Source organism: Brassica oleracea, chromosome C2 (genome assembly GCF_000695525.1).
Source record: "Brassica oleracea var. oleracea cultivar TO1000 chromosome C2, BOL, whole genome shotgun sequence".
NCBI classification, from domain to species: domain Eukaryota; kingdom Viridiplantae; phylum Streptophyta; class Magnoliopsida; order Brassicales; family Brassicaceae; genus Brassica; species Brassica oleracea.
Genome location: NC_027749.1, coordinates 10891545 through 10905284, shown reverse-complemented (window position 1 = coordinate 10905284; position 13740 = coordinate 10891545). Strand labels below are relative to the sequence as shown.

General features: G+C 39.8%; 4 protein-coding genes across 4 annotated transcripts; all 4 read left to right on the top strand.

The window, feature by feature from the left end:
* Positions 1 to 775: 775 nt before the first annotated feature.
* LOC106327268 lies at positions 776 to 3548 on the top strand. Its single transcript, XM_013765381.1, has 7 exons — positions 776 to 1174; positions 1695 to 1835; positions 1916 to 2281; positions 2368 to 2613; positions 2707 to 2799; positions 2863 to 3063; positions 3133 to 3548. Exons 1-7 carry the CDS (start codon positions 848 to 850, stop codon positions 3346 to 3348), a joined length of 1590 nt encoding a protein of 529 aa, XP_013620835.1. The 5' UTR covers positions 776 to 847; the 3' UTR covers positions 3349 to 3548.
* Positions 3549 to 3648: 100 nt separating this feature from the next.
* On the top strand, positions 3649 to 5021 carry LOC106327269. The gene has a single exon (XM_013765382.1). The coding sequence runs from the start codon at positions 3712 to 3714 to the stop codon at positions 4723 to 4725; it is 1014 nt and encodes a 337-aa protein (XP_013620836.1). The 5' UTR covers positions 3649 to 3711; the 3' UTR covers positions 4726 to 5021.
* Positions 5022 to 6685: 1664 nt separating this feature from the next.
* LOC106325103 (CRS2-associated factor 2, mitochondrial) lies at positions 6686 to 8535 on the top strand. The gene is made up of 5 exons (XM_013763130.1): positions 6686 to 7227; positions 7507 to 7634; positions 7717 to 7942; positions 8009 to 8136; positions 8223 to 8535. Exons 1-5 carry the CDS (start codon positions 6747 to 6749, stop codon positions 8292 to 8294), a joined length of 1035 nt encoding a protein of 344 aa, XP_013618584.1. The 5' UTR covers positions 6686 to 6746; the 3' UTR covers positions 8295 to 8535.
* Positions 8536 to 8961: 426 nt separating this feature from the next.
* On the top strand, positions 8962 to 12218 carry LOC106322832 (aspartokinase 3, chloroplastic-like). Its single transcript, XM_013760973.1, has 13 exons — positions 8962 to 9136; positions 9244 to 9705; positions 9788 to 9870; positions 9972 to 10012; positions 10107 to 10261; positions 10348 to 10497; positions 10576 to 10671; positions 10762 to 10998; positions 11086 to 11178; positions 11259 to 11375; positions 11491 to 11610; positions 11698 to 11760; positions 11918 to 12218. The coding sequence occupies exons 2-13, from the start codon at positions 9325 to 9327 to the stop codon at positions 12095 to 12097; spliced, it is 1716 nt and encodes a 571-aa protein (XP_013616427.1). The 5' UTR covers positions 8962 to 9136; positions 9244 to 9324; the 3' UTR covers positions 12098 to 12218.
* Positions 12219 to 13740: the final 1522 nt, after the last annotated feature.

Sequence of the window (13740 nt, the reverse complement as noted above, 5' to 3'; positions counted from 1 at the left end):
ATGATGTTTTTAAATATGTATGATATTTTTATAAAATTTAGATATAAAAACATTTCCATAAAGGTAGGAAAATGTTATAAGTATTTAAGAATATCTTATTATTTATGCATTTAATTCAAATTTAGTAGAGTGTTCATAAATATATATTCATTAAAGTTTTCCTAAATACATGTTTAAAATTTATTTTTAAATGCATATTTATGAAAAAAAATTCTAAATTTTATGAAGATATTTATTAATATCTTCTTAATTTTTTTTTAAAATATTAAAAAATTTTCAGTATTTTTTCTAAATTTTAGAAAGATATTATACTTATTCAGAAATGACTTCATAAACTCGGATTTAAGAAGATGTCATTTAAATACATTCATGAAGATTTTTCTAAACTCAAATTCAGTAAAGATATCATGAATATTTATAAAAGTTTTCATAAACTTTTATAAGGAAAATTGTTTTTTCAAAAAAAAATTGAAACAAAATGGAAAAAAAATTTAGGGAAATTTTTGAATATTTCAACAACAAAATTCCTATTTAAAAATATTTATTTAATTATATATATATATATATATATATAATAAAAGTATAATTATCATTTTACTCTATAATAAAACCTATTTTAATCATTTTTACATTTGTGTGCTATATTTTTAATAAGGAAATTTTTAATGTTATCTTCTATTGGTATTTTGACTATAAAAAAAAGATGTTACCTCGAAATCATTAAGCATCAGAGCATTTTGCCAGCAACATATATATAACTAATAATAAGATAAAGTACATTTTCGAGGGAAAATATAGGAACTAAAATACATCGTGGAGAGACGACGAACCCCAAAAAAAAACGGACATGGCGTCTTCATCTTCCTCATCGTCTTTCACGCTTCCCTCTCTGTTTTCCATCGCCGTTCTGATTCTAACTGCCTCAACCGCGGAATCACTGAAATCCCCGTTTCACCCTCGCGACCTCCTTCCACTTCTTCCCAAGCAAGTCTCGTGGCCGATTCTCAATTCCCTCTACGGCGCCGCCGATCTGCTCCCCACTTTTATCGGTACAGCGAGCCCTGGGAACGATGACGTCAAGTGGAAAGGCGCTTGTTTCTACGAGAACACGGCTTATTTGGAGTTTCATAACAAGTCTGGCAGCGAGTTTGGTGGAGGCACGCTTCACATTCAGGTGCGAATCAGAACTCAAATTCGAATAGATTTCGACCGTGATTGAGTGTCTATGGGAGTTAATTTTGTATGGGTCCTCTTTCAATTTTGACTATTGCAAGTTTCTGATTTCAATTCAATTGCTAGGGCACGCTTCACATTCAGGTGCAAATAAAACTCAAATTCATGTAGATTTCGTTCACTACGATCGTGATTGAGTGTTTATGGGAGTTAATTGTGTATGGGTCCTCTTTCAATTTTGACTATTGCAAGTTTCTGATTCGATTCAATTGCTAGGGCACATTGTTGATTTAAGTTGTATTTAACCTTCTTCTCTTGTGGGTAGTCCTTAGGAGACGCTTTTTAGTTTTGGGTTTAATCAATTTTAATGAAAGTTGAGTACTTGCTGAGTTTAGTATGTAAAGACTCCATTTTAAAAAAAATCTGTGAGCTTTGTTGTTTCTTGCTTTTGTAGTTGATGTGAAACTGTTTGTAGTGGATTATTCCTAAGTCTTTTTTGTTTTGTGTTTGTGTTTGTGAAGGCGGATAAAGCGCATAGTTGGACTTGCATGGATCTCTATGTCTTTGCAACTCCATACCGCGTGACATGGACTTGGTACTTCATCTCACGGGCGCACACTGTGGAGTTCCCGGAGTGGGATGGATTAGCCGAGTATGAATATGTAAGATGGTTGCTGCTATGTCTTTTGGTTTCTCAGTTTAGGATGACTTTGTTTTGATGCGTTTCTTCGGGTGTTATTAGGTTAAGAACAAGGGAGTTTCGATATTCCTTATGCACGCGGGGATGTTAGGAACACTTCAAGCGTTATGGGATGTTTTCCCTCTCTTTACCAATACCGGTTGGGGGGAGAGCTCTAACCTCGCGTTTCTTGAGAAGCACATGGGAGCTAAGTTCGACACTCGTCCTGAACCGTGGGTCACAAACGTTACAACTGATCAAATCCAGTCTGGTGATCTGCTAGCTATCTCGAAGATCCGTGGACGGTGGGGTGGGTTCGAGACTCTTGAGAAGTGGGTGAGCGGGGCGTACGCTGGTCATTCCGCTGTCTGCTTGAGAGACTCCGAAGGGAAACTGTGGGTTGGTGAGTCTGGGAATGAAAACGAGAAGGTAAATAAAACTAAACTTCAGAGTTAAGTTTTAGCAAACAAGAGTTTCGTTTGTTGAAGTGTTTTTGGGGTTTGTGATGATCATAGGGAGAAGATGTAATAGCGATCTTACCATGGGAGGAATGGTGGGAATTCGAACTAACAAAGGATGACGCGAATCCTCAGATCGCATTGCTACCTTTGCATCCCGATGTTCGTGCTAAGTTCAACGTTACTGCTGCGTGGGAGTATGCTCGAAGCATGGAGGGTAAACCGTATGGTTATCATAACTTGATTTTTAGCTGGATCGATACTGTTAGTGAGAACTACCCGCCTCCTCTCGATTCTCATCTTGTAGGTTTTTCTTTTCATTTCTCAGTTCACAACTTTGTCCTTGTGAACGAGTACTCTTTCTAATTAGGAGCTTTTTCTTTCTCTCTCTTTCAGGTTGCGTCTTTCATGACTGTTTGGAGCAAAATGCAGCCTGATTATGCTGCTAATATGTGGAATGAAGCTTTGAACAAGCGTCTCGGAACAAAGGTATCACAATTTGTTCCTTTGTTCTTCTTGATATCATTCTCTTACATGTTCTTAATTTTGCAGGGTCTTGATCTTTCTGATGTACTGGTCGAAGTAGAGAAGCGCGGGTCTTCTTTTGACAAATTACTGGCAATACCCGAACAAGACGATTGGATATACAGCGATGGTAAATCAACCTCATGCATTGCTTTCATCCTCGAAATGTACAAAGAAGGTGGCCTATTCGGCTCATTGGCTGATTCTATTCAAGTCACAGAGTTCACGGTGAGAAGCAATACATAAGTCGCAAGCTAGTGCTACCGTGTTATGTGTTAATATTTCAAAATTTTGCAGCTCAAAGATGCTTACATGCTCAACTTATTCGAGACAAACGCAAGTAGACTTCCTAAATGGTGCAATGACAATGACAATGTGAAGCTTCCTTACTGTCAGATACTCGGCAAGTACAGAATGCAACTTCCTGGTTACAACACTATGGAACCATACACCCATATGAATGAGCAATGTCCATCTCTGCCTCCAAAGTACAACAGACCAAACAACTGCTAGAAACCAATTGGAACTCTCAACTGTTTGTCTGTTTGTTAGGACACAAGTTTAATGTAATACCAACGGTGAAAGCTCTTAACAACTGTTTGTAAATATATAACTCAGGTCTGTAGCATACTCTGATACTACAGGTTATGTAATTGTTTGAATTATTATGAGACGCAAAAAGTAGGAATTAAAAGATTGATCTCTTGGACATATATCTCTTGGTTTAAAGATTGATCTTTTGAACATTTCTCTTGGTTTAGGCCGGTTTAGTCTGGTTTCAATCTCATCTTCCTCGTTAAAGTAGCACTGTAGTAGCTAAGGTTGGAGCTTTCGATTGATTCCTATTTTCTAGTGAATGTGAGTTCATTAGGACAGATGATGATGGGCCATGTCGTGGCCCGGACTCACCTGATCCTGTCTCGAAATAACTTCGCCGATAGCATACGGTGTCAAGGCTTGAGGGTTTCAAAAACCCTAAGCATGGAGTCGCAGCAGTCAAAGCGACCCACTTGCCCTTCTTGCGCTAAACCCACGCAGCTCTGCCTCTGCAACCGTATCCGATCTCCGCCTCTGGATAACCAGGTGAGTGTTACTATCCTTCAGCACAGCCTCGAGAGGAAACACGCGCTTAACTCAACTCGAATCGCTAGGTTAGGGCTTAAGAACGTTACTGTCACCACCGTTTGCGATGTCCATGACGAGGCAGAGTTCTTGATAAGAGTTAAAGGAGCCTCCTTGGAGCTTGTTGATACCTCAAAGTTAGGTAGTGACAATGTGGATAATGAAAGTTTGAAGCTTTCTCAACAATTAGCTGATAAGAGAGGTTCTTGTGAAGAGGATTTGATGAGAATCTCTATGAAGAAACGAGGTGTAATCAGCAATGTCTCCACCTCTCTGATGGAAAATGCTAGTTTTGATGGAATATTGGCTTCTCCTGCAGCCATGGATGTGTTGGCAAAAGGGTTTGTGGTAACGAAGTTCTCGGAAGGGAAGGAAGAGTTTGAGCTCGAGGTTCCTCCCGGATCAGCACTGTTGTTCCCTAGCGAAGGATCTGTGATGATCAACGATCTTAAAGAGAGAGATTTGAAGGTGAGGAATCTGATCGTTCTTGATGGGACGTGGTCCAAGGCGAGGAGAATGTACGTTGAGAACCCGTGGCTGAAGCTTTTGTGTAGCCACGTGAAGCTAGAAATCGAAGGTGCGAGTTTGTACAGAGAAGTAAGGAGGCAGCCGAGAGAGGGGTGTTTGTCGACGATAGAGAGTATTGTACACGCGATGAAGGAGATGGGGGAAGATACGGAAGGTTTGGATAATATGTTGGATGTTTTTGAATCCATGGTTGGGGATCAAAGAAGATGCAAAGATGAGAACTTTGGAAAAGTTCTCTGAAAGCCAACGGCTTTGCTCTTATAACATTTATTAAGCTGAGATTGCTAATTGTCTTAAGTTCTGATAATTTATGCGAATGTTTCTGGAATGTTCCTTTGACAGCCACTACATTAGCTTCTTGTTGTCTTCATGCTTAGTGGTCTCACCTTACAAGTGCATCATCAAGAATATGGCCGTGTTCGTTTGTACATCTCCATCTGAGTGTTGTTCGTTTTTTCATTTCGTCCATGTATCCAAATGAATCGTCTGAATGCAACCATGTTCGTTTGCTTTTCATTTTTTAACTTTCATCTACATCCAGGTGGACTTGTTAATAAAATGATTAAAATATATTTTTTTACGTTTCGGCGGAAAAATAGCATTTTTACAGTTTTGGCGGAAAATATTTTTGCGGTTTTTGAAGAAATTGTGTTTTTCGCAAAAAAGTGCATTTTTGTTGTTTTGGTGGAAAATACGTTTTTATGGGTTTGGCGGAAAAATACGTTTTGCGGTTTGGACGGAAAAAGTGTGTTTTGCGGTTTTAGCGGGAAAAATGTTTTTGACAGGAAAAGTTTTTTTCACGATTTTGACGTGAAAATGCGTTTTTTTCGATTTTGGCGGGAAAAGTTTTTTCGCGATTTTGGCGGGAAAAGTTTTTTTGCGATTTTGGTGGGAAAAGCATTTTTGCGGTTTCGACGAGAAATACATTTTTCTGGTTTCGGTTGGGAAAATACATTTTTCCGATTTTGGCGGGAAAATGCGTTTTTTCCGATTTTGGCGAGAAAATGTGTTTTCCAGTTTTGGCGGGGTAATGTATTTTTCCGGTTTTGGCGGGAAAATGCGTTTTTCCGGTTTTGGCGGGAAAATGCGTTTTCCGGTTTTGGCGGTAAAATTTTGTTTTCCAGTTTTGGTGGGAAAATGCATTTTTCCGGTTTTGGCGGAAAAATTGTGTTTTGGCGAGAAAATGCATTTTTCTGGTTTTGGCGGGAAAATTGCATCTTTCCGGTTTTGGCGGGAAAATTGTGTTTTGGCGAGAAAATGCATTTTTCTGGTTTTGGCGGGAAAATTGCATCTTTCCGGTTTTGGCGGGAAAATTGTGTTTTGGCGAGAAAATGCATTTTTCTGGTTTTGGCGGGAAAATTGCGTTTTTCTGGTTTTGGCGAGAAAATTCTGTTTTCCGGTTTTGGCAAGGGTTTTGGCGGAAAAATGCGTGTTTTTGGGTTTTGGCGGGAAAATGCGTTTTTTTTGTTTTGGCGGGAAAATGCGATTTTTCGGTTTTGGTCGAAATGTGCGGTTTTAATGGTTTGGCCGAAAAATGTGTTTTTATGGAAATGTGTGTTTTACGTTTTTTGCGAAAAAACGCATCTCGCGGTTTTGGCGGGAAAGTGTGTTTTTCAGTTTTTGCGAGAAAATGCATTTTTTGGTTATAGTAGAAAAATGTATATGCAAAAAAAATAGAATTTAAGGTTTGAAAATAATATTTTGATTTTAAAAGTTCATTTTTGTCATTTATTATTTTGGACTGAACTAGATGCATCTGCATCCAGATGCACCATCAAGACTCACCTTCGTTTGGGTGAGAATTTGAGATAAGTTTTTAAAAAATCAGCTGGGTGATCCATCTGGATGTAGCATTATAATGCACAAAACGAACATCGATTTGCATCCATCTGGGTGAGCAAACGAACATGGCCTATATTATTAGAGTATTGCCAATGAATTCATCTGATCCAGCTTCCTGCAATAGAATCACAATAGATAAGAAAAAAAAAATCATTCAGTTTGGCAGCCGTCTAAACAAAGCTGAAATATAATCGTAGCAATTAGCGATGTTGAACAAGAGAAGCTAAGTTTGAAGTAAACTGAAGGTTTTGTAGACTATTTGGGGTTAGGATGAGTTAAGCAAAAAATCCGGGCCAAAATGCGTAAAATAGGAATATATAGGTCTTATTCAGTAAAAACATTTGCTCCTTCCGAATTAACTAACACACGACGAGGAGAAGAAACACTTACCAAAGAGCTCAACAGTGTGTCTTGTCCGAATGCTTTCAACTCGCAGAAGCTTAGCTCTAGCGAAAGACTCGTTTTTGTCGCTACGTAATCTCCAAGCTCGATTCGTCTCTACAGAATACTATGACCCACCATTCTCCCCTCTCTCCAAACCCGCTAAACCACCGAAGAAGACGAAGAAAACCCAAAAGGATCAGTCGCCGGAGCCGATGACTAGCCCGACGGCGCCGGTGACGTCAGACCTCCCTTTCGATTTTAGGTATTCCTATTCAGAAACCAACCCGGCAATCAAACCAATTGGGTTCCGTGAACCGAAACGGTTCTCTCCATTCGGACCGGGTCGATTGGACCGGAACTGGACGGGCACTTGCGCTCCAGCTTCTCAGGAGAGTGATCAGAGGCAATGGGCGGTGGTAAGAGACAAGATTCTCGGCGAGGCGTTGACGGAGGAGGAAGTGGCTGAGCTCGTTGAACGGTACCGTCACAGTGATTGTTCACGCCAGATCAATCTCGGTATTGCCCTCTTCACCTCTCGCTTAAAGCTTTAAACTTTGAATGTAGTTTCGTCATGTAACGACTTTGGTTTTAAAAAATCATTGCAAATTAAGGTATTAGAATCTTTCATGATCATTATGTAGACTTGTCTGATTACTCCTCCATTCTTAAGGTCTCTCACGATCAAATTTGAGACTGATCACTAGGGAACACACCTTCAAGCTATTGTATTCTTCTAAAAGTTCGAGAACCAATGAGTTAAGGTTCTTCTTCATGTTGTTGTTATGATGTTATTAGGGAAAGGAGGAGTCACACACAATATGATAGATGACATTCATAACCATTGGAAGAAAGCCGAGGCAGTTAGGATTAAATGCTTGGGAGTACCTACTCTTGACATGGACAACATATGCCACCACCTCGAGGTCTCTCTTATTCAATTCTCAATAACCAATGCTCTATTTGTTCTCTGCTTGATCTTACTAGTAGTTTGTGTTTGCCTGACAGGAAAAATCAGGTGGAAAGATTGTATACAGGAACATAAACATCCTAGTTTTGTACCGGGGAAGGAACTATGATCCGAAGAGTCGTCCCACCATACCACTCATGTTATGGAAGCCTTACCCACCAATATATCCAAGACTTGTAAAGAATGTCGCTGATGGCTTAACGTTTGAAGAGACCAAAGAGATGAGAAACCGTGGGCTTCACGCTCCTGCTCTAATGAAACTTAGTAAGTAGTACATGTTTTTGCGCCAGAATCAGTCATTTATTAGTTGACGTTATGTATTGATCTCAGCTAGGAACGGTGTCTATGTTAATGTGGTGGGAAGACTGAGGGAGGAGTTTGAAACAGAAGAGGTTGTGAGACTAGATTGCACTCATGTTGGGATGAGTGATTGCAAACGAATCGGTGTGAAGCTAAAGGTATAGACTCTTAAATGGTTTTTGCTTGTCATGTCTGTAAGATTATTTCTGTATGATTGGTTTTGATGATGTGAACATAATTGCAGGATTTGGTTCCATGTGTTCCTATTTTGTTCAAGGATGAGCAGATTATACTCTGGAGAGGGAAGAAGAATTGAGATGAAGAGGATGCTACTCTGTGAAAACTTTTATCCAGAAACTATAATAATGTGACCTGAACAAATCCAACTGTGAAACACTGATCCAGAAACAGTGATCATGTGACTTGAATATATTTTTCCTTGTAAACAACAGTTTGTTTCTTTAACTTATATCGATTAGAGAACGAGCTAGTAACATGTGGCTCTCTTTGGGGGAGCCTGGAACTGATATCTGCTGAAAATGTATATCCTGAAGTGTTGCAAGCATTTTTATTTTGCTCTTCAGTTTAGTTTCCTTGTAGTTTTGTCACCTTGCTTAGTGGTCTCATGCAATATAATAGAGTCAGCTTTACCCCTTCAACTTTTGTTAAATACATTTCATGCACATTGAACGACCAGTATCTCTTTGAGAGTTTTCATATGGTCCATTGCGTGTGACATAAGCATCCACTGAATGTTGAATTATTAACGATACATATGATGCCACGTGTTAGGCAGTATGCATATATTGGTATATGTAAAATTCTCTCTGTTGCTAATTAATATTAAGACATTGTCTATGAGTAGGTAGCCACGTTTTTTTCGATTAAACTATATTTTGCTGCACCTCCTCAACCTCCTAAGGGCTCAGTAACATCAAGTGTTTTCGTCACGTTCTCCAATAAACACACTTTGGAGTTTAAAATGACTTGTATATATATATATGCTACTTAACCTAAAGTCTGAATCATTAAGCAGATTCATATCACATGGAATAAAGTACAAAATATAATATTTGTGAAAGTCGAATGATCGTTCGATTGGTTATACACATTTAAATAAACTCATTGGCTCGCTCAGCAGAGATCATTTGGTAACTGGTAAGCTACTTTCAATTTCCTTTGCATGCTGCTTTTAAGTAAATGTTTTAGCATTTGTGTTCATGCGTTTTAAATTTGTTTGCTTGCTTCCCACGGAAACGTTGTAGGTTGCCGCAGTGAACAAAAACATTCGTGTCTGAGTTCTAAGTAAGCTTCACAGTCGTCTTCTTCAGAACTTGTTGTGCGTGATGGCGGCTTCAGTGCAATTGTACGGAGTTAGAACTTCAGGACTTGCCTTCAACTCAAAAAGCATTGAGTTTGGCTCAAAGGGGCTGAACCTCCTTGCTCCGGTGTTGACTAGAGACATAAACCACTCTTGTAGGAGGAACAGAGCTCTAAGAGTTACCTGCGAAGCTAGAAGGGCGGAACTGCTTGAGAGAAAAGACACCGAGACTTTCAAACTAAACAGAACTGAGAGAAAGTTGACATGTGTAATGAAATTCGGTGGCTCATCCGTGGCATCAGCAGAGAGGATGAAAGAAGTTGCTAATCTCATACTCAGCTTCCCTGATGAGAAGCCTGTTGTTGTGTTATCAGCAATGGGAAAGGCCACCAATAACCTTTTAATGGTAAGAAAATAAATAAAAATCAATTAGTCTACATTTTTCCTTCTCTCTTTCTGTAATAAACTTGCTCTGTGGCTTTCATTAGGCTGGTGAGAAGGCTGTTTGCTGCGGCGTCACTAACATCAACACTATTGAAGAGCTGAGCTATATAAAGGAACTCCATATAAGGTTGCATAGAAGATACATACACTTTATTGGTTCTTTTGTTCTTATTTTTATAAATATTTGCTTTGTTCTCATGTGTAATCATAATTTTCTTACGTACCCAGGACTGCTCATGAGCTTGGAGTGGGAACAGCAGTAATTGCAAGTTAGTGTTATAAAGTTGTCTTTTCTGTAAAAAATTTTCTTAACATATATATGTTTTAGTATCTGAATCTTTCTGTCGTTTAATCTTTCTGTAGAGCATCTAGAAGGACTAGAGCAGCTTCTTAACGGCATTGCAATGATGAAAGAGTTAACTCTACGCACAAGAGACTACTTGGTTTCATTTGGAGAGTGCATGTCCACTAGGCTATTTGCTGCGTACCTGAACAAGATTGGCCACAAAGCACGCCAGGTTAGTCACCTAGATTTTGTTTCTTATCTTATGTCTCAAAATTGTTGTTGCATGACTGACTTTGATGAGTCTTTTATCTTTGGCAGTACGATGCATTTGAGATGGGGATTATAACCACAGATAACTTCACAAATGCTGATGTTCTTGAGGCAACATACCCAGCAGTCTCAAAAAGGTTACTTGGTGATTGGACCAAGGAACATGCAGTCCCTGTTGTCACAGGCTTTCTTGGAAAGGTTTGAATCAAATTTTAGCATTGTATAAGTCCTCTTGTGCCTTTTGTGACATAAAGGACAAAAAAATTTACTCTGTAGGGATGGAGATCTTGTGCTGTTACTACGTTGGGGAGAGGAGGTAGTGATTTGACTGCAACAACAATTGGGAAAGCTCTAGGTTTGAGGGAGGTCCAGGTATAGCTTGATGCGTTGGTTTTACCAAGATTTGAGTTGTTTTTAGATGAGATTTTGTTAAACCAAGAATGAATTTAACTGTGGTGGCAGGTTTGGAAAGATGTGGATGGAGTTTTGACTTGTGATCCAAACATATACCGCAGAGCTCAACCAGTTCCACACTTGACATTTGATGAGGCAGCTCAACTTGCTTACTTTGGTGCACAAGTGTTGCATCCACTTTCCATGCGGCCAGCTAGCGAAGGGAACATTCCTGTAAGGGTTAAGAACTCTTACAATCCCAATTCCCCAGGAACTCTCATCACTAGATCAAGAGACATGAGCAAGGTTCGTTAAAAACAACAATTGCATGAGTATTTTATTTATATCACAGCCATACATCAGGATTCATGACCACCTCTTCCTTCTCCTTAGGCTGTACTGACCAGCATCGTTCTGAAACGTAATGTTACCATGTTGGACATCACTAGCAACCGTATGCTCGGTCAATATGGCTTCCTTTCCAAGGTAATAATGATGGCAATGTTTTCACTTCCCCTATCTTGCAGCTCACGTTTTTTAAAATTCTTCTCTTTCTTTCTCGGCAGGTGCTCTCCACATTTGAAAAGATGGGCATATCTGTGGATGTTGTTGCAACCAGCGAAGTTAGCGTTTCCTTGACATTGGATCCTTCAAAGTTCTGCAGCAAAGAGTTAATTCAACAGGCAAGCTTTATATGGGTTATAGATGAGAGAAGTACTTTTTTGTTCTTGTAGCATGGAAACAATGAAAACAAGATGACTCATCTTGTATTTTGTGTAATTATTGGTGATGTGACAGGAGATTAATCACGTGGTAGAGGAACTCGAGAAGATTGCTACGGTAAACCTGCTTCAGCACAGATCAATTATCTCACTCATTGGAAATTTTCAGAGATCATCATCCTTCATACTAGAGAAGGTTTGTTATCTCTCTCTCTCTCTCTCTCTCTTGTATGGCTTTTGGTTTGTTTGATTTGTTACTAGTGACTAAATGAACAACAAACAGGGCTTCCGAGTTCTTAGAACCAATGGAATCAACGTACAGATGATCTCTCAGGGTGCATCGAAGGTCAAAATCTCTTTCAACTTAATCTTCACTGCATGTTTCATTATAATAAAAAAAATTTTGATTAAAAGACAGTAAAATAAGGTTGCTTTATGGGGGTGAAATGTATGCACACTTGTCTGACTTTTCTTAAATGTGTTTGTTTTGGTGGTGAAATCAGGTAAACATCTCGCTGATAGTGAATGATGATGAGGCAGAACATTGTGTGAAGGCTCTCCATTCAGCCTTCTTCGAGACAGGAACCTCCAAAGCTGTTCCTCAGATAGGGCGTCTAGCTACTACACCTCTGCCTTGTCGTGAAACCTCTCGGTGCAACCTGACTTGCGAGATCTACAAGTAGTTTGAAGAAGATATGAGAACTGGTATTAGGAAACAAAGCTCCCATAATCTTCATATGTAATATATAATGACATTTCATGGGACTTATGTAATTAAATGAATAAGCGTTTCCTATTTGAATATTTTTTTGTTGCATTCTTGTATGTGGAATCGTTATGATCCTTGTACCAAAGGCAACAAATCTTGCAACAATCAAATGTGTTCCATCAAAGCAAACACTAGCTTTAAAAACTGCTAGAAATAGAGATTGTAGTTGCCATGTTGGTGTTGTGTTGTGTTGTGTTGTCCAGCAGTGAAAGACACCAACTAAAAATGAGCACACTGACACACACATATAATATAATTCTATTCCTAATTTGTTAATTTGATGCATTAAAATTTGTTAATTTGCCAGCAAACCATTCCACAACACCACAAACCGTTGATGAAGCTCCAAGGCTCATTGAATAGTCATTTGTTGTAGGGACGATGATATATTTGTTGACCATGCACAAAAAATGTGTTTCCCAAGTTCAGGAGTAACATATCAAAATTTGAAGTCCGAGTTCTGTATATATTGAACCACACAAAACTGGTATATATTGAACCACACAAAACTGGTATATATTGAATGTATTGGTTTGATGATGTACGAAGTCATTTTTAAAGATGACTGATTTATTTGTACTTTACCCGATACCCGAAGCCGTACCCGAATCCGATCCGAAAAATCCGAACCGAAGTAGCAAAATACCCGAACGGGTATTAAGTTAGGAGGGATTGAATATCCGAATCCGAACGGATAATCACTACAAGAAAACAGCGACATACTGAGGAAAAAAAATCGTCGGTATGTCGTCGGAATAACGTTATTTCGACGATATACCGACGAAACAAATCCTCGGAAATAACTCCTCGGGAATTCATTTTTCCTCGGAATTTCCTCGGAAATTTCCGACGGAATTCTGAGGAAACAAATTTCCGAGGAAACTCCGAGGACCACCAGTTCGTCGGAAAGCTCCTCGGAATATACCGAGGGAGAACTTCCTCGGGATATTTCGATGGACTTTCCGATGGTCCAATCCTCGGAAGTTCCGACGAAATGTTCCTCGGAATTTTCATCGGGAATTTCCGAGGAACGGAGCCCTCGGAAAATTCCGAGGAACGGAGCCCTCGGAAAATTCCGAGGAACGGAGCCCTCGGAAAATTCCGAGGAACGGAGCCCTCGGAAAATTCCGAGGAACGGAGCCCTCGGAAAATTCCGAGGAACGGAGCCCTCGGAAAATTCCGAGGAACGGAGCCCTCGGAAAATTCCGAGGAACGGAGCCCTCGGAAAATTCCGAGGAACGGAGCCCTCGGAAAATTCCGAGGAACGGAGCCCTCGGAAAATTCCGAGGAACGGAGCCCTCGGAAAATTCCGAGGAACGGAGCCCTCGGAAAATTCCGAGGAACGGAGCCCTCGGAAAATTCCGAGGAACGGAGCCCTCGGAAAATTCCGAGGAACGGAGCCCTCGGAAAATTCCGAGGAACGGAGCCCTCGGAAAATTCCGAGGAACGGAGCCCTCGGAAAATTCCGAGGAACGGAGCCCTCGGAAAATTCCGAGGAACGGAGCCCTCGGAAAATTCCGAGGAACGGAGCCCTCGGAAAATTCCGAGGAACGAGTC